The sequence below is a fragment of the Zootoca vivipara genome, chromosome 16, assembly GCF_963506605.1.
Source record: "Zootoca vivipara chromosome 16, rZooViv1.1, whole genome shotgun sequence".
In the NCBI taxonomy this organism is placed as follows: domain Eukaryota; kingdom Metazoa; phylum Chordata; class Lepidosauria; order Squamata; family Lacertidae; genus Zootoca; species Zootoca vivipara.
The window spans coordinates 32695653-32719535 of record NC_083291.1 but is presented as its reverse complement, the minus strand read 5'-3'; the positions used below and the strand labels follow the sequence as shown (position 1 = coordinate 32719535).

Sequence of the window (23883 nt, the reverse complement as noted above, 5' to 3'; positions counted from 1 at the left end):
CAAGAAATGATGGATCTGTGGCTCAAATTCAGTCTATTAATAGCTACCTAAAAGGGCCATTTCCTTCTTACTGCAGACCACGAGCTAACCACTGGCCTTCCGGGACACAGCTTAAGAGCAGTGCAGGAGATGCCACTCATATCTGCCCTCTGCAGAGAGGAATGAAGCCATGGAGCACAAGAATTTGTAGTGACCTTGCTACCCAGGAATTTTCTTTATATTATTATTATTATAGTGGTGCCTTGGTTTGCATACGTTTTGGATTACAAACATGTCAAACCCAGAAGTGTGTGTCCCGGTTTGCCACCTTTTTTAAAAATTATTACAACCCCCCATTTTTTGTTTACGAACAATTTTCTTTTTTGGAGGCACCATTTGTGAAAGCGCGCCCTGGGTTACAACCTATTTTGGTTTACAAACGGACCCGCGGAACGGATTATGGTTGTAAACCAAGGTATTATAATTATTAAGATTTTCTACCCAGCATTTCAATCGACATGATTCTTGGGATGGTTCATAACAAAATAAAAATCCAAAACTATTTTTAAAAATCCAGTGCACATTTCTTTTTATCTATTGTGCCTATCTGAGAGCCTGCAGGTGCATACTAGCTTATATTTTAATCACTATACAGCACCTTAGTGATAAATACCGGTAGCAGCAACAATGGATATCAACAATGCACACCAACAGCATAACCCAGCAAAGAACAGAGGAAAAAAGAACCACAATCCAATCTATAAAAAAAATTTTTTTGGGGGGGGAGGGAAGATGCCTGCTTCCTCACCTCTGATGGGAGACCTAGAAAAGGTCCTGCAAGACAGATCTTAACACAAGGAGCAGTTTCATCAGGGAGAAGGGGTCCTAATCATTAGGAAAGGACATGCTCACTCACGAGTAGTTTGGCAGTGGAACAAACTACTCAGAGTCTCCTGCAATTTTTAATTGTTTTTTTTTTTACAGTATCTCATTTGCGGCTGTGAAGTCTTCACCACTGACTGACTGAGCTGGTGTGGTGAAAAAAGAAGAATGCCCAGTTGCTCAGGGGATTCAGCATGCTCTCCCAAGCTATTTGTTTGTCTGGAATTGGAGCTTGTCATGCCAAGAACCAAGAAGCCACCCCAGAGCGTATGACAATGAGCTGAGGAAAAGGGCTGGGGAGAAAAGGCACTGAGAGAACAACTCTATAGTATCTCATGTCCAGGGAGGCCTGTATGACGGGACGGAGGGGAAGAAGGGAAGAGGAAAAAGAATACCAAGCAGGCTGGTCAAGAGACAGAGCAGCTACAGGAAGTGAGACAAAATAAAAGACAGGAACCTGGGGGAACAATGGTAAGTGGTGGAGAGACATGGAGTTGAAAGGAAAAACCAAGGGGGTATTAGGACTGAGATTGCGCAGGAAGAAAATGGGAGAGCCAGAGGAGCGGCGTCCAGGGAACAGGAGACACTGGGTTGCTAGAGCTGGAGAGAATGCCTGCGCCAGGGGTGGCCAACATGGTGCCCTCCAGATGTTGCTGGGCAAGTTACAGAGCTGACACTTCTAGGCCTGATGGGAGTTGTAGTCCAACATCTGGAAAGCACTGTATTGGCTACCTATGATCTAGAGCTAGTTGAATTCTGCCAGCTGCAGCTTCTTACAGTCACTGCAACATTGCTACAAGGTCCATTAAACTGTGGTGGGAGCAGAGAATAGGTGGTCAATAACACATACGGATTTGAAACAGCCAGTCAATTCCTAGGCTGTGGACTTTAATTTTTGTTTTCAGCAGGTTTTTAATCAGAAACTAGGATTGCTTATCCAGATCAAGGCTTTCAAACGGTCTCACTCCTTTTTCTTAATCCAGCCTCTCAAGAGCAGAGCTATTCAATCCACTTCTCTCCAATAATACCAATGTGCATCCACCAGAAAATTGCTTTTGTCTATTAAACAAAAGAGGGAGAAGAAAAGAGCAACCCAAACTGTTGCTGTTTATATGCCTGGACTGCACCATGCATCAGTGACTCCCTTCTGTTCAAAAAGCTACTCTTCCTCTACTGGGGGAAAAGCTTGCTGGCTCTGGAATCCCATCTCATGGCTAAGATCTCCCCTCGATTGCACCAACATTTTTTTTAATCTTTCAGTTTAGAATAAAATATGCCCATATATCTGTAAAAGTTGCCCCAGAGTTTCAACCCCGAGTAGCTCCTTACAAGGGTTGGGAGGATAAGGAGAAAAATGCGTTCTCGTTTTGTATTTTTGTTGTGAACTGCCCTGTGATCTTCAAAGGAGGGGCGCTATACAAATTTAATTAAAATTAACTAAAACAACAACAACAAATTTAGCACACCTCTCTGGAAGAATTTATACAAAATAATGGGAATCTGGGATGCACCACCACTACCACCTAGTGGCTATCAACTGAAAACTGCCCATACATCTCAGGTATATGTCACTGTCCACTCCCCAACTAGCTGGAATTACTGAAAAGCAGGATGGAATCGTTTCAGTACCTATAACTAATGCAAAGGGGAGGAAAGGCAAATCAGAAGTTAGGCAAACAAACATGTCATAATCCCATACCCATACTGTGCGTTCTGATGGCTCTCCACTGCTGCAAGGAGAAAACCACAAACAGAGCGCCCCCCCCCCCTTTAGCCCACACGAGCCGCTTCAAATAGCAAGTCCGGCCTATTGATTGCCTTTTGCTTCATGGACATTAGATATCTGAGAAATGGTGCCTGCTTAGCAATGCTAATGGCGGTGATCTATTCGGATGGCGCACGTTCCCAGAACACAAAGTGCAGACATGCCTTTGGCTGCCCAGTTCATTTCATTACAGCTATAAAAACAGCTTTTGGCTACGTCTGGTACATTTTGACAAGCTCCATTCTACAGCATCGACAGATCCTGCTTGGAAACTGGGCGGACTTGGAAGAATCTCTCAAGCACCCTGGGTCAACTTGGTCTGCTGTTCCTTTAAGCCCCAGCCTACATTTCAGCAACAGTACAAAAAACAAAAAAACAAAGCTCCACCTTCCCAGGCTTATTGAAAAAGGTGCCACTGCATAGCTTTGGGTAAACTCAATCTTCCAAAAGACCAAGCACACCTGGGTCACTTGGAAAAGAGAGCTTCACATTAAAGTAAAATATGATGCTGAAGTGCAGGTTGGTGAACCTTTTTCAGCCAGAGCCACCTGAACAACCTTGTGGGTTCTTTTTTTTTGGGGGGGGGGGAATCTCCATCTCTCCATCCAAGCAGGCAAGAGGTATTCTGAACAGTACAAGGTCACATTCTGTTTAGGCAGAGAAGAGGGGCCTTGGGAGGAGGAGTGGCCTGCAGAGAATCCTAAGGGCCAGATAAAGAGGCCTTGGAGGGCCGGAGGTCATCGCACCGCTGCTGAAGAAGTTAGATCACCTCACTGGGGTACCAAAGGCTTGGAAAGCCACATGAATTCAGGAGTAGAAACTGGAGGTGTGGCTACATGGCATCTATCTGGAAAGAACTTACTGGAACACTAAACACAAACATCCTCCTCCCCCCGCTGCCCCGTGCTATATTTAGACTCAAGGTGATGCTAAAGTGTCTTTGCCCTTTCCATCGACGTGACTCAACTTTTCCCAACAGAGCAAAAATGGTCAAGCGATGCAACAATTTAAAAAGATTCTACTCCAACGTTCAAATACAGACTTTTTTTTTTTGAAAAATCAATACACACTGAATATACAGCATGGAGAGTAGCCAAAAGGGTGCGCTGTGGAAATTCTTGAGTACAGCAAACGAAACACATAACTACATGTTCACATCTGGGTCTGTCCCTCTCCCTTTCTTTGGTGCCATGCAGAAAGTTTGTATGGTGCCCATTTCTCACCCACGAGGCACTAGATGGTTCCATGACAGGATTAAACCACTCATCTCACCCCCAATGTAGAGAAATAAGGCTATCAGTGGCTAAAAGCCATGATGGCTATACGCCGCTTCCACTGTTGGAGAGAGTATTCTTCTGAATACCAGGTGCTTGGTATTGCAAGTGCGGAGAGTTGCTCTTGTGCTCTGGTCCTGCATGCAGGTTTTCTCATGGGCATCTGGTTGGCCACTGCAGGAACAGGATGCTAGACTGATCCAGCAGGGCTCTCACGTTCTAAGAGGAGCTTGTTGCCCCATCTTGACTTCACACCTCTCCTTCTCATGTTCAGATACTTGTTAAAGCGAGCAGCTACCTATAAACTCCTGCTTGCCTCACTGACTACTGTGTGGGAAGAATGCTCTAAGCAATCAGGACATGACCAGTTATCAGCATCAAGTGTTCATGGGACAAGGTCAACTGGATCAATTACCTTCCTTGCATGATAAAAAGAAATATTGAACAGCTCTGATTTTTCCCCAGAACTTTCTCAAAACAAGGCAGCTCCGCTTTTCAGCCATGTGTTAAAAGCTGCAGCTCACCTCCTCTTGGAGCAAATGGCTTTTGTTTTCTGACCCGGTAGAACATCGATCTTGCTTGAAGCTCATAAGCCTCTTTATGGCATTTATTTGAACAGAAAGCAAGCAAGAAAGCAGTAACTTTCTTTTGTACCATTGCTAGATGACTCCACTTGGACTTGACCCCTTTCGGAAAATAGCTCTCCATTTTCTACACAGCAAAGTTCACAGACAGGCCTGCACGTACTAAAGACAATCATGGTGTTTCCTGCATTTGAAAGGATGCTCTCTAAAGAATAGCTTACCTTCAATGAGAGCTTGTGTGGCTTCATCATAAGGGGGCATCTTCTCCAGTTCATCTTCTGACGCCTTGACATCTGACGATGGCTTGGGGGAAGGGGCCTGCGAAGACATTGAGGCAGCAGGTGCCCATCGTCACTTTCAGTTCAAAAAGCAGCCCGCATAGACCATAAACTAGAGGGGAAGAGGAGCCTGGGAGAAACTGACAAGCAGGGACTGGCCATGCTTCACACCCTGAATGATTTTGTGTGACTGAAATGCGCCCAGAAGGGAATGCAGCCCTAAGGCTGAGGAAGGTTCTCCATCTCTGCTTTGGAGGATAAGAGGGGCTCAGAGGGAGCGAGACAAACAGAGGACCCGCGTTGAACTCTCATGTGCTTCCTAATGTTAAGCAACAGCATGTGTGAAACTGTAGAATTAGCAACTTGCCATTCTTATTACACCAGGCATAGCAATTTGTCAGGCTTGAATATTCCACCCTATCCCAAGATCAGCAAAAAGCTCTGGAGGGGACGAGCCCCTGCTAGCAGCATGGCTACTTTTCCACTCACCCTCTATAGCAGTGTTAGAAACTGAGATATGAAAGCCAGGAGCTAAATGGCACCTTAAACCTGGGCTAAATGGCACCTTAAACCTTGTTATGGGCACAACAATGGAATGTCTAGCCACGCTTTTCTTATAACAAGAATGCAAAGCTGAAAATGAACAAACTGCAGCTAAAATATTATGTTCATTTCCCACATGGTATAGTCCAGGGGTGGCCACCTCCCAAGAGACTCTGATCTACTCACAGAGTTAAAAACTGGGAGTGATCTACCCCCTTTTGGGGGGTTCAGGTCAAAGCTGTTGAGTTTTTTTAAGGAAGGGAAGCCCTGTTTTTTGGGGTTTAGGTCAAACTTGTTGAGCTTCTTTTAGGAGGGAGGGAGGCCCATTTTTGTTTAGGGCTTCAGGTCATAGTTCAGCTTTTTTTTAGGGAGGAGGAAAATTTTGGGTGAGCTTTTTTTAGGGGTGCCAATGATCTAGCAGTGATCTACCACAGACATCCAGTGATCTACTGGTAGATCACAATCTACCTGTTGGACGTGCCTGGTATAGTCCATCCCCTGCTGACCCACCCCTTAATATTCTTAAGAGGGTATCTTCTCCAGTCTTCAGAGAGTAGCTGGAAGTGGGGAGGCAGAAAAAGGTCCTCCTTTCCTTCCAACACTGCAGTTTTAATCCGAAATCTTAGCAGTACTGCGCCCAGAGCTCAGAAACTGCTCACGCTAATGAAATCCCCTGTCTCAAAATGTGCCTGGAACAATGGGAGTTCCGAACACTGCTCTTTGCGTCAAAATTCTTTACTCAACGCCACTCCCTCAACACCTTGCTCCATGAGCAGCTCCTCTCAAGTGAAACATACATGCAAATATTGTGTTCAGAATAAAGTGTGCTAAAAATAAAAACACATCTGAATATATTTTCCTATGGTGTGTGTGATCTTGAATGCAAAATTTAAGTTAGGAGAGGGGGTCAGGGGAGGAGAATATCCCTGTATACTGTATTTCAGTTGTAGACTCCTGAAACTCAGTTTAGTACCTTCACCTCCTCATCAATGCCGTCTTCCTCAGGTTCTTCATCTTCATCCTCCTCCTCGTCATAATCCTCATCAGGAGGTAACGGGTCCACGTGGGCATCGGGCTGAGTACCTGGCTCTTCATCTGATGGGCCTTTTGGTGGGGGTTGTGCATCAACCAAGCTCTGGAGTGGGAAAAGTTGGGGTTAGCCCATCTTGTAACTCACTGCTACCCTTAGTTAGCAACCTTTTTTTTTTTTGAAATTCTTGAGGAGCAAGGGAGAGTGGATCCCATGGATGTCACTCAGAAACTCCCAGAGCAAAATGGCCTGCCTTTCCATGAAAGATCCACGTCTCCAGTAGCTGCAGATGGAGCCATGATTAATGCCTGCCAAGATGCTTCTAATTCTGCAGCCCAAACAGTTCTGCCAAATGCGCCAGTCTACTTATGCTTACCATTCATGTCATGCCTTTCTAACCAACTAAGAATTCAAAGCCGCATATAATATACCAATACGGCATAATTTATACTGTGTAACCTAGGCTCCTTCAGGAAGGATGGGTGGCATATAAATTGAATACATAATAAATGTGAAACCACCACAGAATTTTTTCAGAACATATTGACTAGTCCGGAAAAGTAATGTACAAAATTAAGAGTTGATGTAATAATAATATAATAATTTTATTATTTGTACCCTGCCCATCTGGCTGGGTCTTCCCAGCCACTCTGGGCGGCTTCCAACAAAGATTAAAATACATTTAAGAAGTACAGCAATGGCATCAAGCCAAGCATGGAAAAAAACTGTTTCAGATATCAATTCCCCAGAAAAGGTCATTCAAACTACTGTACTTGGATCTGTGGTAGAGAAAGACAAGGTTGGCACACTGACCTCTGGTCTGTACTTCTCCTTGATCGCGGCCCACACAGTGTCCTGGAATCTGGCCACATCCGCCTGCAAGGAATTGTCCAGTAAAGTCTGAAAGAACAGGAAAACTGTATTTATACACAGCTGCATATGTCCCAGGGCTAACCCATAGTTCAAATTAATTAGCAATGCACTTTATCAGTCAAGTAGTCACCCTCCTGCTCCACACAATGGTGATAGATTTTGAAAAGGCAAGAGGGTAGCATTTCTTTCAAGCAAGCCAGACGGTGCAAGATCATTTTTTCTAAGAAACATTTTAAAAAAAAACAGACCCTGCTCTTTCAGCAAGTGACACCCCTTAAACAAGGGGTGGGCAGAAGCTGTATTTGCATCCACAGTACTGGTAGATTGCTGGGTGATTTGCAGTAGATGGGCAAGGATTTCTGAGTCCCAGCAACAAAATGACATACACATACCCCGCCGCTCTGCCCTAAATAATGCTGCTGAAATTAAGAAAGCTTAGAATAACCAAAAGTGAGTATGAAAAGACTGTACGCACCATTCAACTTTAGTATGAAAGAACAAAAATTCTGAGCCCAGGAATTTGTTTAAGTGTATGTCTTTTGCACCTGGCTTCAGCTGGGGGCTTACGGGATTTTGGTAAAAATGACAACGAAACAAGATTCTGCAAGCCGGAGATCTGCTCACTCCTGATCTAAACCAATGAAACAGTGAGTTCCCTAAGTTAACTATGAATTGTGTGAAGAGGTACCCTTCTCTCTGCCAATCACTTTTGGGGGAAGAACCTCATTTGTGATGCTCTCAACCATGCAGCTCTACAGAACTAAGAACACAGATTGGGAGGATTTCCACAGTCTCTTCCATAGCCTTGATGAGCTCCCTTGGGATGAAGAAATGATGTAAAATAATAGTTCAGCAGCCAGCAAGAAGAGCCTAAAAAGCACACTCTCGAAGTAGAGCAGGTTCAGTGTTACTGCCACCTTGTGGACACCTTCGCGCAAATAAATAAATCACACACTAGTAAAAAAGAAAAAGACTAAAGTTCAAATAGAAAGATTTTATCCCATGGGCTAATTTCCTTAAACATACATGCCTTAGATTTGTTTTTCTTGATGCACTTTAAATTTGAATCTGTTTGAAACCTACATGTAAACTGTCCGAATCTGATAGCAATGGGAAGACAGGATTCTACAACTTCAAGCTTCTAATTCGGCAAATGGGATAAATACACATGGATTTGTGATTAGTACTTTTCTCCTTTTGCAAGTACTATAAATATTCCAAAAGGTTGAGATATGTGAAAACTGGTCTGGCAGGGCTGAGGAAAAGTGATATATTGGAAAGGGGCAAGTGCTTAGTGATTGCTGCATAACTAGGAAACTCCCTTCTTCTCTAGCAGACTTAGTCATCCCCCCCCCCCAGCCAAAATGGCACAGAAGACCCCCTTGTAGCATTGCACTGTAAAGCAACTGAGTTTTCATGTCAGGAGGGAGAGAAAATGGAGCTTCTAAGGCACTTATGGGATATCTTTTTACAAAGGATTCTAGCTTTCGCTTAAAAGTGTGCACCTCTCGTCACTGGGGCTAAAAAGGTGGAAGGAAAATGAAGATTGCACTTTACAGTGTACAGTGGAACCTCGGGTTGTGGGCGTAATCCGTGACGGAGGCACGTCCGCAACCCGCAGCGTTTGTAACCTGCAGCGCTGCGTCTGCGCGCAACACAATTTGGGGCTTCTGCGCATGTGGGAAACCTGGAAGTAACCCTTTCCGGTACTTCCGGGTTTCCCGCGGTCCGTAACCTGAAAACGCGTAACCTGAAGCGTCTGTAACCCGAGGTACCACTGTACAAGAAGAGAGAAACAGAAGTCAAAAAGTAAGACTTTGGATAGACACCACTGCAATAAAGGTTCAAGTATTATTATTTATTGAATTTATATACTGCCCTATACCCGGAGGTCTTGGGCCAGTACTGTTAAGAAAAGATCCAAGAAAAATCTGACAAAGGAAGTGAGCTATTGAGCACACATAGGACATATTGGGAATGGCTGGAAAACGGTAAAATAAAGCAGTGTGTCTTCGGTAGAATGCCTATTGAAATCTTCCCCCACCCCAGCAAGTGACTTTGAACCAATACCCGGGGGTTGGGGGGGTTCATAGCCTGGCAGTATTTGGACACTCTGGTTTGATCTACAACTTTGTCTGCTCCCAGACTCCAGCCCTACTCCAAGTGTCAAGTGGTCTCATCTTAACCTAGCTTTTGGTGGGAGAGGGGAAAGAACCGCAAAGCACAGGAAGTGCATGAAAGCAGAAGGCCTACCAGAAAGAATGAAGGATAACCATGAACAGCTGTTTTTGCTTGCATGAGAAGAAAAGCCCCCCTTTACAAGTGCACATTCCCCACCATACCTGGGCTTCCGATTCTGAAAGGATCCCATCGCCATCTGCATCTAGCTCAGGGTGCGTCTGGAGCTCAGCAACAGATATCCTGAAGGCACAGGAGGGCAATTAGGGTACTAGCCATGCCTTTCACAACTCTGCATACACAAAAACTGATATAGCAGTCCCTGTGGCATGTGCACTCCCAGGTTCCTAGCTTTCATTTTAGGGGAAAGAGCACGTTTTTAGCCCTCATTATTGCTAGAAGACTTAAAGGATCACTTAGGGATGCTTTTAATTAACAGGGTATCTTGGGATTGGGTTTGTGCCCTCTCACCAGTTTGAAACATCTTACAGACAATTAATGCTTCCTGAGCCCAACATGGCCCTTGAGATGGTAGCAATAAGTGCTCCTCTACTCCAAATAAATACAGGAATAGTGAAGTGCGAGAATTTGACGTCGGGACACAAAGGGATCAGCAGCTGGATCAACATCTGTCCTGCCACATGCCTTTGACCACAGATCAGAGTGTCTGTGAACAAGCTACTGAAAGGGGGAATAATTTCAGACTCACACTCCATCTCCATCATCATCCAGCTCCTGAAAGGCTTCTTCTGCTTTGGCTTGATCCCGCACTGCTCTTTCAGCCGCTTTCTGTTCTGTTGCAAAGAGGGCAAATAACAAGTTCCATTCATTTATTCAAAAAAACCAAAATAACTTCCCTGCATAACTTCTAAAGTCATATTCTCTCTATAACTAGGAGAACAGCTTTAGGATTTCTGTGCACCTCAAATCCTGCCCCCAAAGCCCGCATTCCAAAGAAACAATAAGGTGGACACACATGTATTAAAAGCTAGAACCCTGCAGACTTATTTCCCTGCTAAATACAGTCTTTGAGAACCGCCAAGAAAACACATCCTATCCATGCCCTAACAGAAAAAAGGAATAGTCATGCCCAACGTATATTCTGCTTATTTTTCATTTCAAATTCATTCTCAACACATGGCAACGTACAAAGATGAAAAACAATTTAAGTGGCTTGATGACTACCCGAGAACTGTGCAGCTCCCTCTTCCTGAAGGCCTGCCAAACATCTTCCAGAAGTCTTGCAACAGCTTGATATTGGTCTGTTTTTAATTGCCGGCGTTAAGGAGGTGCAGGATAATTTCAATCCGTTTCTGGATGCAGCACTGAGTATTTCACCCAACCATTTCATTGTGCTGCTTTTACCATGCTGAACTGTTAACGTGGCAAACACCCCGAGCCCCTGCAAAAGCTGGGCTTGGAACTAAGAATGCGAGCAGCACAGACAAAGGCACATCCGGCTGCAACTCTAGCACCCCATCTCCCCATCAGCGGCAAGGCAGATACTTCCAGGAAGCCATTCCTGGACATGAGGGTATTAGACACTATGTATCTGAACACAGAGGCTCTGGTTCAGAGCTTATAGCTGCTGAAAACCCACCCAACATAAAATTGTCTAACCACCTATTAAGGTAGGGCTGGGGAATCTGTGTCCACCCGTTTGCTAAGGGACTCCCAACTCCCATCCATCTCAAGCAGCATGGCCAAGGATCAGGGATTCTGGAAGCTGTAATTCAACAACATCTGGAGGGCCACAAGTTCTCCTGCTTTAAAAACGAGGCTATTGGGTGACACAGAGGCTTTCAGTGCCATGAAATCCCCTCGTATGGTAGAAGTGCACTCACCTTCCCAGGCTTTCTGATGGATATCCTTGGCTTCTTTTTCAGGCTTCTCGGCAGCTTCTTTTAGCGACCTCAGAGTCTCCACTTGCTCCTCCACCGACTTCTTGCTCTCCTGTAGCTCAGTGAGCTTTATCTATACGTGTTTGGGGGGGTGGGGAGGAGAGAGAAGAGGTCCTCTCAACAGTCCAAGCCCAAGATGTGCACAGAATCTCCTTGGCTCCCCCACCCACTAGAGCTCACTTCTAATGCCTACCTGAAAAGAGCCATAGTTTGGCTTCTTCAAGTGACTCCAAAATGCTCCTGTGAGAGGAACGATGCCCGGGCTCACGAGCACTTGTGGCAATGGGCACTCTTTGCCTGTATTGTCAGCACAGTGTTTCCACTTCCTAGGCCAGCATCCTCACCTGTTTCTCTTCCTTCCTCTTACTTGCTTCCTTCATCAGGGCCTGCTTGATTTCGAAGCCTTCTCTGGCCACTTCAGCCATCTGCTTTAGTGCCTCCCGCTCCTTTCGGCCCATTTCTCTGCACAGGGGAAGGAAAGAGACAGCTGGAGCTGAGCCCCAAAGACACCTTCCACCCACAGCACCAGCCAGTGCAGCAAGAGAGACCCTAATCTAGAAGAGGTGGGGAGCAAGCTTTTTTCAGGCACGGAGTATATGGCAGGAAATGGCAGCACAGCAGCAAGCTACAACCCAGGCAATGTCAATGATGACCAACTTGGGCTGTGCAGCCAGAGGCAGTGCTCACATTAAGACACACAATGCAGGTCCTCTTAGTCTGAATAACTCCATATTCATAAAAGTTTGCAGAATGATGTGACAGCAGGACAAGAGCTATTAGTATGACTACAAATATGACTACTCTGCCCCATTTATTTTGTGAATTTATTACAGAGTTATTAGTCTTCAAATACATTTTCAGGACAGCTTACAGTAAAAGGTTAAAAAGAAACCCTAAAATAACAAATATATCAAAATAAACTAAAAATAGCATTAAAATAATCATTGGAAAATACTGCATCAAAGTATTTCAGAATCTCTACCCCTGCAAACCCATACAGCTACCGCCCCCTTTTTTCTTTCATGATATTTACAAACATCAAGATCAATATAATACAATACAGAATGTAGGACCGCATTATGTTTAGCCAGCACCGATGACAAACACATGAAAAGAAGTTATCAGGGGAATGAAGAATTGTTACCTCTCTCTCTGTCTTTAAAAGTGAAAACTTGCATTGCACAAGAAGATAAAGTTTCTGGTGCTTTCATGCATTTTTAAAAATTTTTAAATTAATTTATATTTTGGAGTTTGGTTTTAGCTGGCATCATTATTTTGCAGCTGCATATTTTTCTGGTGGTCATGTTTGAAATGTTCTGTTGTGAGCTGTACTGGACCCAAATATGGCACAGACAGGCCAGGAACATACTTAAAAAACCCAAACACCTACAACCTACAGCACAGCAATTGGCTGTAGCCACCGAAAAGCTGAGACATTCTATTATGCAAGATAATACAGTGAACTATCAATAAAATTTGCCTTTTAAAATGTCTCCAATTGATTAAGGCTGAGTTGGTGTTCTGTTTTTAATATTGAGATTTATTATTGTAGCGTCCTGTAATTAAACAACAGAACTGTTAAGTGGATTTATTTTTTTGAAGATGGGGAGCATCCAAGTTTCCCAGAGGCTGTGCAAAATTATTTGGGGAGCTGCTGCTGCCTGGGACCAAGTGTACATTTATCCTCTTTCCTTTCCTGAACTAGCCCAAACCCAGTCTGGAGCTGCCTTTAAATCAACAGTCCAAGGAGAGGAAAAGCTTCCTGAAAGGATATAGGCCATGCCTTACTTGCACGTGTTTTCACACACGATGCCGCTGTTGTACTCATCTGTTGCATCACAGCAGTCTGAAAGGCAAAAGACAAGGCGAGCCATTAACATTCACTCACTTGGGCTTGGCTGCCCACAGCCCGAAGTCTCCCACCCGCATGAGCTAGCAAAGCTTACCACAAATGCCATCATTGACACGGGAGGAGGGGATGTACTGAGGTCGGTAGCCAGCATTGGAGCAGTGGAAACGGCCACTAGGGCATGCAGCAGTTCCTGGGCAGAGAGATAAGATACTAGCGGATACCATAACAAATTAGATGCTTACAGCTATCTACAAGATCCCAATGTTACCCTTCCCTCCCGCAAATTTTGTGATTTAGGGATAAACTGGCAATGTTGGATTTCCCCATGCTATGAAGTTAGTCACTATGACCACTTTGTCTTGTTTTACCATTATGAAGAGTTGAATTTGCAACAATAAAAAGATTATCCAAAGGTCACTTTCAGTCATACACAAACATAATATTCACACCCAATCTTCCTCATGCTTCAGCTTCTCCCATTAATTCTAAACAGATTGCAGCAAACCTATGTAACATATTCAGACATAACATCTGGTCCAAAAAGCCTTACTCAAAAGTGGCATTAGGACATATCATTTTCACTCTTGACTAACAAATTTAATGTATCAATTTCATCTCTCCCGCTCTCAACTTTCAATGCAGATTCTTGCCAAAGTTGCAAGCAGGAAGACAATACAGATCCATCTCTGTCTCATTTCCCACTAGCAACTTTGCACCTCAGCTGGACCAGGGCCTGCCTATCATTCAGGCATTGCTGATAGCTCAGTTGGTAGAGCGTGAGACTCTTTAATCTCAGGGCCATGGGCTCAAGTCCCACATTGGGCAAAAGATTCCTACATTGCAGGGCGCTGGACTAGATGACTGTTGTGGTCCCTTCCAACTCTACAATTCTATGATTCTATTAAGTGGTATTGTTGTAAGGCAAAAGAACCAACACCCTCCCCCCAAAATCCAGATGCAGATTCCAGAGCCCCCATGGGCAAGTGCTTGTCCCTCTATTGAGTTAGGAACGTCTAATCTGTCCTGATGTCTAATCTAAAAGCTCCCACCCAGCTATGGCTTGTGCTGTCCCTCTCTTCAACTAATATGCTTGCTTTTAATCCGGGCTAAACCTATTCTGCTTTTGCAACTTTGTGCATTTCATGCCTTGTACGTTTTCATACATTCAGGGAACGGGTAACCCCATGAAGTACAGTATTAGCAAGTATCTAATTAAATAAGCAGCAAGGTTCATTAGCAGAGGCAAGGTGTGAGAGTGGGGCTTACCTGGCTCATCTGATCCATCTTTGCAGTCACAGTAATCATCATTGACTCTATCAAAGGCTATTGTTGCTGAGCCATCTAGACAAGTAAATGGCTTTGATTCATCATAGAAGTGATGGCCTGAGAAGGACAGCAAGAGACACTTGGTTCCAAGAACAAAAATTGCAGAATGCAAATACACCAATCTAGAAAGGCATTCAATGCCAACATTCAAGGCACAAGCCAAACAACACAAATTTGGGGTGATGGAGAAAAACAGAACACCAATAGCAATATCATGGCATAGTCTTGTAACATCCCCAGCCACGTATACAATACCAAATCCTTAAACACACTCACTCTCTCTAAATCACCCATGGATAACCATAGTGATGTGGTGGAGAGGGGAAGATTGACATTTGAACTGAGGGAAACTGCAACATTATAGGATGAGTTTGCTTTTTAGAAAGCTTCAAGGAACTGTGTATTCAAAGCCTCTGAAATAATGTTTAGCTGTGAACAGTAGTTTCGACTTTATACAACCTTGTCACTGTTCTACACAAAGAAGGCTGTATTAGGTGCTAGGAAGATTTGTAATCATCTGAGGCTCAGGAGCCATTCATGAAGCATGACTGACCTTTCACAAGCAGACACTAAAACACCATCTTCTCCCCAAAGCCACTACTGGATAACGATTTGACACATTCTGGCAATCCAACTCCTAGAACAGCGTTTCTCAACCGCTGTTCCGCGGCACACTAGTGTGCCGCGAGACGCTGGCTGGTGTGCCGCGACGTGCGGCGACGAGAAGGGCGATTTGCATTGTCACGTGCCTGGCGGCCGCCAATACGCAACACTGACCCGCCGGAAAAGAAGCCGGCTGGGTCACGACGCGGGGCGAGCGCAGCTCTCAACAGCGGGAGGGTGGTTTTAGACAAACTTAAAGAAGCTGGCTGGATGAGCTCAACCTGAAACTTGCTGAGCAAAGGATTGTGCTGGCAGAGAAATAAGCGGCTTGTGAAGCCTTATTACAGGAGATTGCAACCAACACAGCAATTGGCAAGTGTTTCTTACAGTCATAATTATATAGTCAATATAGGGCGGCACAGAGTTAAATTTTTTAACTTTTTTAATGGTGGTGTGCCTCGTGATTTTTTTCATGGAACAAGTGTGCCTTGGCCCAAAAAAGGTTGAGAAACACTGTCCTAGAAAATGCAACCAGTAGTGTAGTGCTTTGCCCTTCAATCAGGGCACCTGCTAATAAGATGAATTCACTTCATAGTTAAACTAGTCCAGAATAGCTACACATTCAGATGCACAGTCTCTTTTCCACCACATGAGGAAGAAACAGCACAAGGGAGGCTTAAATACACTTCAATGTTTCATGTAATGAAAGTCTCAGCATTTTATGCAAAACAGTTCCAATGGGGAGAGGGGAAGAACTGTGGAATCTGAAGAATGAGAATGTGATTACAGACCTCAAGATCAAGTCGCTGGGGCCGCTGCCACTGCCAGGCAAAAGAATTGAGTCTACTCAAAGAATTATGAAAATTAGGAAATGCTTCCAAGTTTAACAGTTTTACCAGAAAGGAACAGCAAGTCGTGAAGAAGACAACCCTTCTCTACAGGAAGTAACTGTGTAAATGTGTGCATAGTTGCAAATGCCAGGACTCTGGGACCGAATGAAGTGCAGAACTAAGAGCAGGAAGCAATGGCAGCCCTAACCCTTGGAGTCCTCCCTCATTCCTCCATTTTTCAACCAGGAAAAACCAAACAGTGAATATACCAAATGTAGGGTTTTGCTAAGAAATGAAAGTGGATTCATAAAATTTATAATACAGACATCTTGTTTCCATTCTCCACATCAACAGAAGGAGTTGCTTGCTGGTGGAACAATGCTTGGCATTTTATCTGCTGGGAACTCACTTGTTAAGGAGACACCCCGTGGGCGCTTCACCTCCACAGGAGATGCTAGGCCCAAAAGCAAGTACAACGACAGGGTAAGCAGCAGCATGATCCACAGGCAAAAGGCAGCAGCAGCTCCTGAAGGAAAGGGAAAAACAAAGGACTGTTGCTACAGAAGTTTCCATGCTAGCAGAAATAGGTGAAGGGGCAAAGATGCAGGATTCTGTCCCCTCCACCCGCAACCCAAAACACAATTCCTTTCACATCTCAAGAACTTAATTTGAATTCAGATATTTTATTTGACAAAGCATGCTCTACAATTTAGAAAATATTCCAGTTTCAAAAAGAAATTTAAACACATTTTATCATCTTTCTCAGGGCTCAAAACTCAGGAGGTGATATTAAGGCAATCTTTTGTTGTTGTTGTTGTTGTTCAGTCGTTTAGTCGTGTCCGACTCTTCGTGACCCCATGGACCATAGCACGCCAGGCACTCCTGTCTTGCACTGCCTCCCGCAATCTTTTAAGTACCTTAAAAGGTGATGCTGTAGTGAATTCTTTTCAACTCCACACAAGACGGGTGCATAAAACATTTTGCACACCTTACTAGAAATTGTATTTTTCCATCACTGGTTTTTAAAAACTACTCCAGTTGTTTTTATTTTGGTGCACCCCCCCCACCCAAAAAATGCTTCCCATTTTCCAAAGGGGCCACACCCCAAGACCTGGGTCACTGGGGACTGTCAAAACATGAAACAGGATTCTGGGTGGGAATCAACAGGCACCTACTCTGAGTCTCCACAAACATGAGAGCATTTGTTATAGTTGCCATGGGTGGGGCTAATAACCCCATGGAGGAATTGTTTCAGTTTGTTACTATGTTATGTCTGTTTGTGTTTTTATAGAAATTTAATACATAAAGTAAATAAAGGCTTCTCTTTAGAATAGGCCACCTGTTCTGGCAATAACATATACAACTACAGTGGTCCCTCGACTTATGAATTTAATTTGTTCCGAATGCACATTCGTAGGTTGAAAAGTTTGTATGTCGAAAAAAGCAGTTTCCCACGAAAGCGTGCGGCCATTTTTTTCATTCCTAACTCAAAATTTCGTAAGTCGAGGGACCACTGTACTTGCAATGGAAGTCTACATCGCCACTGCCTGCTATTATCTATGCTACAGCTAGCACATAGCACCATCTGTAGGAAAGTCCCAGGTGGCATCTCTATGGAAACTACATGCTCTGGTCTTCAGAGAACATCATTGTCCAATCAGTTGTGGGCTTGAGAAAATAATTGGGTTGGGATCTGAATAAAGAAAAGCAGCACTTTATCCCAGTGCTTTGGAAGAGATGTTCTCTCGTTTGCCAAATCATAGCACAAATGAGTAACTTGCCTCCTATCCTGCATTGGTCTTTCTCTGTGCCTGTCAAAGGACTTGAGGCAGTCAACATTTTGTCCACCATGCTACAACGGCCATTTTTAAAAGGTGAAACTCCATCTTGGGAACCAGGTAGCAAAGCTTTTAATTCTATTGAATGTGTGCATTTCTTTATCACAGCATACCACTTTCCACCTACCTAACAACTGGCCAATTTTATAGCCTGAAATCGAATTTCCCAATTTCTGTCCAAGATAATCTCAGAGAGGTATAAATTAGGAAGTCTGCCCTTTCTGAACAAACTAGCGTTCCAGCATTTGGAGTGCTAAACTCAAACCAACCTTCATTATTATGAAAAATGGAAAGCCCACCTAATATAAAACTGCCCTGGTCCATTTTCCTAAAGCCCTGCTCAGGACCACAATACGTCAAGGACCACCTCTCTCCATGTGAACCACCCCAGACTCTGCGGATCACCATACGAGGCCCTTCTTCATGTCCATCCTTTGAGAAGTATGGAAGGTGGCAACCAAAGCCTGTGGCTCCCTGACTGTAGAATGAGGGTGTCTCGCCTGGTGCCTTCACCAGGAACAAACGTTTCTCTTCAACCAAGCCTTGGGCTGATTCACAATCTATGGTCTTCCAAATGCGGTTATGTTGGGGGGGGGGTTCCACTTGTTTGCTTTATTATGCATTTTATGTTCTCACTGAACCTGGGATCTTGGAACAAAGGGCAACATACAAATCTAATAAATAATGACAATAATACAAGGAGGTGTCTTCACTGGAAACCATCTGTGGCCTTTTAAATTAGGATGGGTTTTTTTGTTTGTTTGTTTGTTTCCGTTTGTTACTATGGTGAATATTTTTGCGTTTTCCTATTGCCGACCTTTAATTCAAAATGATAAGCAATATTTAAAAACACAGAACCACGACAAAAACAGCACGGCACTCCGCACCCCCATTTGAAAGGAGACAAGGTTCTGCAACGTGGCAAGTCTCCGAGAAGCCAAGGCAGGATCAGCCCCGCTCCCAAAGGCAGGTGCAGCGCGACCTGCCCGCCCCACCTCCCACCCCGCGCAGCGGCCCTGGAACTCGCCTTTCCCCGGCTCGTCCTCCAGCGCCCCTCAAGAGCAGCCTCCGGCGCTCTCCCTCCAGGAACCCGCACTCACCTCACAAGCCCAACAGTCTCCCTCACCGACGGGGCGCGGGAATCCTCGCGGAAAAAGGGTCCCAAGTCCAACCGTCCGAGGAAGCGGAAGGGGATGACGGGAACATCCGCTTCGAAGCGCGCGCGCGTGTGGGGGCGTGTATGGCGGAAGCGGCCCCTGTCCCTTTTCCCTCAAGCGCTGTCTCGAGGACTTCCCCTTCCTTGAGGTGCCCATCGCGAGAGTGGCGGAAGTGCGCTTTGCTTGTTCCGCCCTTCAATGGCATTGCCTCATGGGTTTACCTCTATCATAAATGACCTCGTTCCCTTTTTCCCTCCAAAGGGACGACACCAATACCTTTGCTCGCGTTTCCCCGCACGGCGACGGCGAGGCTGGCTACGGATCGATTTCAGCTGCGGCCTAGGAAAAGCGAGACAACTTGACCTTCCTCCCGCCATGCCTTTCGCAGGCCGCTTCCCTCGGCCAATGGGCGCTTTGCATCGGAGGAGCTGGTCGCCATGGAGACGGATGCAGGCGAAAGGATGCAGCTGATGGTCGAGTGAGGGGGAAGCAGCGGGGAAGACAGGGAGGCTTGGGGACGGGGGCGGCGGTCGTGTGAAGGTGGGGAAAGGACGAGCAGCCCCTGCTTGAGGTGGTAGGAGAGATACTCCGCCATGCCAGTGACACAAGCCCTGCAGGGGATTAAGCCCCCCGTCCACGACCAGATTACAGAGCTGCAGAACAAGATACAACTCCTAGGTAAGGGATGCCTGTCTGCCGAGGGGAGAAAGCGTTCGGAAGTGGGCCAGGAGGCATCCCGTATTGAGTAAGGCTGCTTTTCTATGCACACTTACTTGGGAGTAAACATTTACTTATAAGTAAGTGCGCATAATATTGAACTGATTGCAAATTGTCATGCAGGGCCACCACGAGATAGGTGCTAGGTTGACCCGGAAAGTGTTTTTCTGTTCGTCACAGCAATTTTTTTTATTTTTACAAAAGCAACAACTGTGGTGTGCTTTGTATTGGAGAAGGATCATAGCACCTGCCTTTTGTGCAAAAAGCCCTGTGTTCAACCCACGGGGTCTCCAGGTAGGGCTGGGAATAGAAGCTTCCTGAAACCAGATAAAGCCATTTCCAGTCCAAGTAGATAATGGTGAGCAAGATGGACCAATGGTCTGACTTGGGAAGATAGGAAGTTGCCTTATACCCTGTGATGTTGCAATCACTCAGCAAAATCCTCAGGGGAAATATTCCATTGCCTCGTTCCTTTTTGCAACAACCTGTAAATTATGTCATTACAACTATTTTGTTAGTGGGAAGGCAAAAAGGGAAGGGCTCCCTCCTAAAGCTGCCCATGGGGGGAGTGGAACATTACTACCGTGTTTCCCCTTTTTTAAGACGTAGTCATTATATAAGCCATAGCAGGATTTCTAAGCAATTGCGCGATACAAGCCATACCCCGAAAATAAGACATACTGATAGACCCTTCACCCACTAGCAATAACCCCCCTCCCGCCAGCCAACTCCCCCCTTAAAAATCTCTCCCCATTTTGCTGTCGCTCCACAGACACGTATTTCCTTTAAAAGCTTGTAAAAATGCACCGGACAGCCGTAGCTGCTGGCTGCCGAAGCCTTGTGATTTCCCTTCCCCGTTTCTGAGAGCATTTTTTTAAATAAAAAGATCCAAAAATAATTTTTTTAGCCAAGCTGTGTAAGCTCTACTTGGTGAAGGGGAGAAAAGTGGGGTGGGGAGGAGATGAAGGCACGAGGAAGAAAAGAGGGGCGATTGAAGAATGCAAAGGCTGTTTTCCCTTTTAGGGAGAGACCTCCGTGCGCGCGTCTGTCTCTCTCCCCCCCCTGCGTCTCTCTCTCTCTCTCTCTCTCTCTCTCTCTCTCTCTCACACACACACACACACAGCCCACCTCTCGCTTCCCCCCACCTTTCCCTAAATTCCCTTCCATTCAATGCACGTTGATTTCCTCTTAACGGGAATCTCCAGTGTCTGATTGTTGTCTCATTGCTTTTACCGGGCATAAAGCAGCCTTTTAAAAATCCTGCTGCAGTTTTCTTTCTACCTTATGCTGCTTGGTTGTCTGTGGAGCTGCCCCTTTAAGGATTTGTAAGTAGTCTGGATCGCAGTCCTTGCCTTGGGGACTTTTTTTATTTATTAAGGACTTTTTCCTTCGCTGTTTGCAAGCTGCTAAAAGGAGCTGCTAAACGCTGCTTTACACAAAAGTTAAACTGCCGGTCCTAACAACACGTGCTTCCTCACCTCGCTGGCTCAATTGCTTCTCAATTGCTACCATTTACCAAGTCAGCAATCTTAAATGCTGCTTAGCTGGCTTCTTTGTTCTCAGCAGGTAGCTTCTTTGCTATCAGTGATAGCACTGCAAAGTGCTATGTTGTTGGAACTTCAGACAGTCTTGCAGTCTTGGGCAGCTGGCTGGTAGAGATCCTTACTTGCTTTAGGTATAGGCTACTGCTAGGACTGTATCACACAGATAGATTCCATTATACTGGTTTAGATTTAAGAAGCTCCAGTGTAGCAGATTGCTATTAAGTGAGTCCCCACCTTGGAGGAGAGAGAGAGCAGCCCTTCGCGAACATCCCAGGGCCGGGGAGAGAGGGCTGCACCAGGGACGCACACACCTCCCTTCCCTCAGACTCGTAATAAAAATACCAGTAAGACATCCCACCAAAAATAAGCCACCCTGTGGTTTTTTGAGAAAAAAAAGTAATAAGACGGTGTCTTAAAAAGGGGGAAACATGGTAGTAGCCCACTCACTTTTATCTACTCATTTGTGGTATAAATTATAAAGGGGTGTGGGAACATGAATGTTTGTCAAGCTTCCCTGTTTGAAGGCTTCAGGCTAATTCTTATACACTGCAGATGACCAGACTCCTGCTGTTGCATTTCAGAGCTTTCCCACTTGGATTTCTAACTAACCAGTTGCATGTTGTTGTTGTTGTTGTTATTATTATTATTATTATTATTATTATTATTATTATTTATACTTCACCCATCTGGCTGCGTTTCCCCAGGCACTCTGGGTGGCTTCCAACAAAATATTAAAAATGCAATAAAACATCAAACATTAAAAACTTCCCTAATCAGGGCTGCCTTCAGATGTCTTCTAAAAGTCAGATAGTTTTTTATTTTCTTGTCATCTGATGGGGAGGGCATTCCACAGGGCGGGCGCCACTACCAAGAAGGCCCTCTGCCTGGTTCCCTGTAACTTCGCTTCTCGCAGTGAGGGAACCGTGAGAAACTGGCACAGTTCAGCCACTGATGTGGTTTGGGAGAAACACTCTTAAAAATAAATATTGTATGGCACCTTTCCAAAGTTGAAACCATGCTCAAGGTGGCTTACAACATGAAAAGATGTTACATAATTACAAACATAAAGTAGTCATAAACAATAAATAAAACATATGAAAAAGTACACAGCCAAATTGAACAATTTCCACATAAATCGTAATATATAAAAATAAAGATACAAAATAATAATAATATCAGTAATAGCAAATAAACCTTCCTAAAAAATACCCCAGCCCAATAGTCTGTTCAGCAGCCTCAGCTTTTGTAGTTAGCAAGCAGAGTCTTCCAGGACACACAGCCAAGGTGTTGCCTCTTAGGAGCAGCAGAGAGGGAGAATGTGAGAGCATACTGTAGCTGTGACAAATATAGGACTCCTTTGAGTTGTTTATGACTCAATTAGGAGCCACTAATTACCGCCCGGCACGCTTTCTCTAGCGCCTCTGCTCCGTAGACCCGGGCTGGCAGTAAAACACACAGCAGAGTTCTTCTTCTTCTCACACACATCGGAAGCTTGTATAGCCGTTGGATAAAAAGCCTCTTAAGAACACACAGAGTCCAAAGTGTTCTAATAACTACTGGAGTTTATTCTACAGAGAAAATAACAAACAACCTGGTGAGAGCGCAGACATCTTGCGACCGTCTCCCAGGCAAAAACGAAACCAACTGATACACACAGAAACACTTCTAGCACATTCTGTAACATGATATCTTCCTCAGTGGTCAGGTGCTACACAGTACACAGTTAACCCCTTCGGTTACTTGTTACTCCTCACATGTGCTACTGCAAAGTCTAGTTAGATGCTAGGTAAGAAGTGCTAGTTTCATTGGGTTGTATTTAGCACAGCATGTTCTGAGTTCCACTCATACAACAGGACTTCCTTTCTCCACGCACCCCCTAAAATCTGTTCCACATGGTCCCCCCAGTCCTCTAGAGCAGATTTTGGGGGGCCACGGGGCTGCAAAGGAGAGGCAAGTTTATTGGCTCAAGCAAGTTATCTGTTGTGCAAGCAGAACGGCAGCATTGGATATAACCCATTGTACAGTCATACCTTGACTTCCGAAGGCTTCGACTTCCAAAGTTTTCGACTTACGAAGTCGAAGCCTCCGGAAGTCCTCCTGGTGCGCGCGTTCTGCGCCTGCGCCGTAACGGCCCCTCGAGAACCGAAAACCTCAACTTACAAAGACGACTGCGGAATGGATCATCTTCATAGGTCGAGGCACCACTGTAGATGGGGAGGAACTACTGGGAAATATTAAAAAACGCTGTTCTTTTCAGACTAGAGTTATAGAGCAACGCAAAATGCTTGAAACCTCTAAAAGGAGATTGGATTTCCTATAAAAAGAGGCCTTGTATTAAGCCCTTTTTGTCCTTCGTTACACCTGATTTTAGAGAAATACTAAATTCAACTCTCAAAGTATGCCATGTAGTTAAGCATAATTTCTGTCATTTAATTAACTATATAGCCTAATGTAGCTGCCATAATCACATATCTATGAGAGGATATGAAGATGACAAAAAGTTACCCAAATTGGCAACTACTTCAACCAATTTGGCTTTGCTGCTGCTTCTTTGTTTGGATGAGCAATAAGCAGAGCGGTTTTATTTGTACTCATTACAGAAGGTGATCGGAAAGGTTACTATGAGAGCACCCAATGGAACATTAAGAAGAACAAGGAGTCAATTTTGCTACTGAGAAAGGAGAATAAGAAGTTGCACAAAACGTTGGCAGATCTCCTAATGGTGAGCC

General features: G+C 44.7%; 2 protein-coding genes across 5 annotated transcripts in view; one reads left to right on the top strand and one right to left on the bottom strand.

Annotated features, from left to right (window-relative positions):
• Nucleotides 1-18981, bottom strand: part of PRKCSH (protein kinase C substrate 80K-H) — a 35111-nt gene extending 16130 nt beyond the window's left edge. For 2 of the 4 annotated variants that reach the window (XM_035140835.2, XM_035140834.2), the window contains exons 1-12: nucleotides 18837-18981; nucleotides 16308-16424; nucleotides 14406-14522; nucleotides 13234-13329; nucleotides 13076-13133; nucleotides 11632-11749; nucleotides 11231-11360; nucleotides 10096-10180; nucleotides 9551-9629; nucleotides 7149-7235; nucleotides 6279-6440; nucleotides 4706-4802 (exon numbers count right to left, since the gene is read on the bottom strand). In XM_035140835.2, the coding sequence (XP_034996726.1) occupies nucleotides 4706-4802; nucleotides 6279-6440; nucleotides 7149-7235; nucleotides 9551-9629; nucleotides 10096-10180; nucleotides 11231-11360; nucleotides 11632-11749; nucleotides 13076-13133; nucleotides 13234-13329; nucleotides 14406-14522; nucleotides 16308-16395 (1117 nt within the window). In that variant the 5' untranslated portion in view covers nucleotides 16396-16424; nucleotides 18837-18981. The remainder of the gene's footprint in view (nucleotides 1-4705; nucleotides 4803-6278; nucleotides 6441-7148; nucleotides 7236-9550; nucleotides 9630-10095; nucleotides 10181-11230; nucleotides 11361-11631; nucleotides 11750-13075; nucleotides 13134-13233; nucleotides 13330-14405; nucleotides 14523-16307; nucleotides 16425-18836) is intronic. The other 2 variants (XM_035140836.2, XM_060269005.1) reach the window with 2 other exon arrangements.
• A 218-nt stretch (nucleotides 18982-19199) lies between these two features.
• The window catches only part of ODAD3 (outer dynein arm docking complex subunit 3), a 32581-nt gene continuing 27897 nt past the window's right edge, over nucleotides 19200-23883 (top strand). The window contains exons 1-2 of the mRNA XM_035140838.2: nucleotides 19200-19571; nucleotides 23755-23876. Of these exons, the coding sequence (XP_034996729.1) occupies nucleotides 19487-19571; nucleotides 23755-23876 (207 nt within the window). The 5' untranslated portion in view covers nucleotides 19200-19486. The remainder of the gene's footprint in view (nucleotides 19572-23754; nucleotides 23877-23883) is intronic.